General features: G+C 74.2%; 1 protein-coding gene across 1 annotated transcript in view; it reads right to left on the bottom strand.

Annotated features, from left to right (window-relative positions):
• Nucleotides 1–90: 90 nt before the first annotated feature.
• Nucleotides 91–1,837, bottom strand: part of PASK (PAS domain containing serine/threonine kinase) — a 4,345-nt gene continuing 2,598 nt past the window's right edge. The window contains exons 3-6 of the mRNA XM_012734773.1: nucleotides 1,679–1,813; nucleotides 1,309–1,563; nucleotides 489–657; nucleotides 91–194 (exon numbers count right to left, since the gene is read on the bottom strand). Coding sequence (XP_012590227.1) covers nucleotides 94–194; nucleotides 489–657; nucleotides 1,309–1,563; nucleotides 1,679–1,813 — 660 coding nt within the window. The 3' untranslated portion in view covers nucleotides 91–93. The remainder of the gene's footprint in view (nucleotides 195–488; nucleotides 658–1,308; nucleotides 1,564–1,678; nucleotides 1,814–1,837) is intronic.

The following is a 1,837-nucleotide window of genomic DNA, read 5'->3' as shown; positions in this document are numbered from 1 at the left end:
GGGGGGGAGGCGGCCTGAGGCACCCACGGTCTGGCTGTGCGCCCCGCTGTCTCCCCAGAATCTCTGCTGCCCGCCCCGCCCTCCAGTGAACACTCACCCCTGCGTGGGTGCGGACGGGAGGGCGTCCGGGTGGCTGCCAGGGTCGGCGTGGGCCCGGCTCCCCACGGGCCGCGGGGTCTCCGTTGGGGGCTGATCTGCGTGGCCGGAGAGCGCGCGGTGAGCGGGACCTGGGGCGACGTCACCTCAGCCCTGGGCCGTGGCCGCCGCCCCGCCAGTCCTCCTGGCCACGGTGGTCTCCCTGCCTCACTCTGGGCCGCGGGGCTGCTCCGGCCAGCAGAACTCAGTGACCCTGGGGAGCTCGGCCCTCCGCTGCCACCCCAGGGCTGTGCCCGGCTGCAGGCGAAGCTGTGGCAGCCTGATGCCGCGGCCCTCTGGGTAGCGTGGAGCCGGGAGAGGCGGGCGAGGGTGGGCGTCGCAGCTGGGCTCACCCTGGACGCTCTCAGCAGGCCCCCAGCCGGGCAGGGGGTGGGCAGCCCTGTCCTCTGGCACACCCTGGTCCCCAGTGTCCAGGCAGCTGGCCAGGTCCGGGAGGGCCAGGGAGCTGTCGTAGCTGAAGTCCATGCAGCGGTAGAAGCCGGGGATCAGGAAGGTGATGTTCTGCAAACCGGCGCGCGTCAGCCTCCACGCCCCGCCCCCGCCCCCAGCTCTAGCTCCCCAACCCGCACCCGTTGCCCAGCCCCGCCCCGCCCCGGCCGTGCCCCTGCGCCCGCCATGCCTCCCGGTGTCTCCTGGGGCTGCCCACACAAGCTCCATCCATGGCAGGCTGGACGACCCAGCGAGGATGCAGGGGTCTGAGGCCTCCGTGGGAAGGCCCTAGCCCCTCAGGTGTCCACAGCCTCTGTCCCGACCCAGGCCCTGGCCCCCGGCCCCTGGGCCCGCTGGAGCCTCGGCTGGGGTGTCCACCACACTCCCCAGCCCCCCGCGTCAGCCCCACCCGTGGCCGGGGGCTTCTGCGAGAACCCAGGGCCGATCCCAGGGTCCCCGGGGCTGCAGTCCAGACGGTGTGGCCCCCGTGTGCCCTGGGGAGGCACAGGACCACCGCAGAGGGGACCCCAGACACACGGGGATCCCAACAGGAAGCGAATGAGCCCAGCTGGGCCCCCACCCCCACCCCAAACGTGTGCGGGAAGCAGAGCTGCCGGGCGCGCAGGGGCGGGGCGGGTAGGGGAGCTGGGACCAGGCAGGAGGCCGACGGCCACAGTCCGTGGGACGGCCACGCGGCTGCGGCCAGGGCCCCGGGCGACCCACCTTGCCCAGGAGCTCGGTCTGCCCGTAGCCAAACAGCATCAGCGCGAAGCTGTGGTTGATGCCGTAGATGGTGCCGTCGGGGAGGAGGGTGATGAGGCCGCTGATGGTGGAGAACACCCAGACGGAGGCCGAGTAGCCGCCCGGGGGCGCGCCCCTCCCGGCCGCGCCCCCGCTGGACGCGGGCTTCAGCTTCAGGCTCAGGGGGAAGGTGGTGCCGTCCGTGGCTCTCCCCACAGACCTCTGGATCCTGAGGCTCTGGAGGGGAAGGGGCTGTCACGGGGCCTGGGGCCTGAGCCCCGGCGCCCCCCAGCCGGGGAGTCTCCCCACCCCCAGACAGGTGAGGGCCAGGTGGGCGCAGGCCGGCCGCTACCTGGGGGAGGGCCCCGCCGGGCGGGGGGAGCTGCAGCGAGGGGATCAGCTCCGTGGCGCGCTGCCCGGCCACGTCGTCCGCACACGCGAAGCCCAGCAGGCGGGCGAAGAGGCTGTCGCAGGACGCGATGGTCCCCTGCGGGAGGCAGGCGTGGGGCCC

Source organism: Condylura cristata, unplaced genomic scaffold (assembly GCF_000260355.1).
Source record: "Condylura cristata isolate star-nosed mole 26May11 unplaced genomic scaffold, ConCri1.0 scaffold00069, whole genome shotgun sequence".
In the NCBI taxonomy this organism is placed as follows: domain Eukaryota; kingdom Metazoa; phylum Chordata; class Mammalia; order Eulipotyphla; family Talpidae; genus Condylura; species Condylura cristata.
This window is presented reverse-complemented; position numbering and strand designations above follow the sequence as displayed.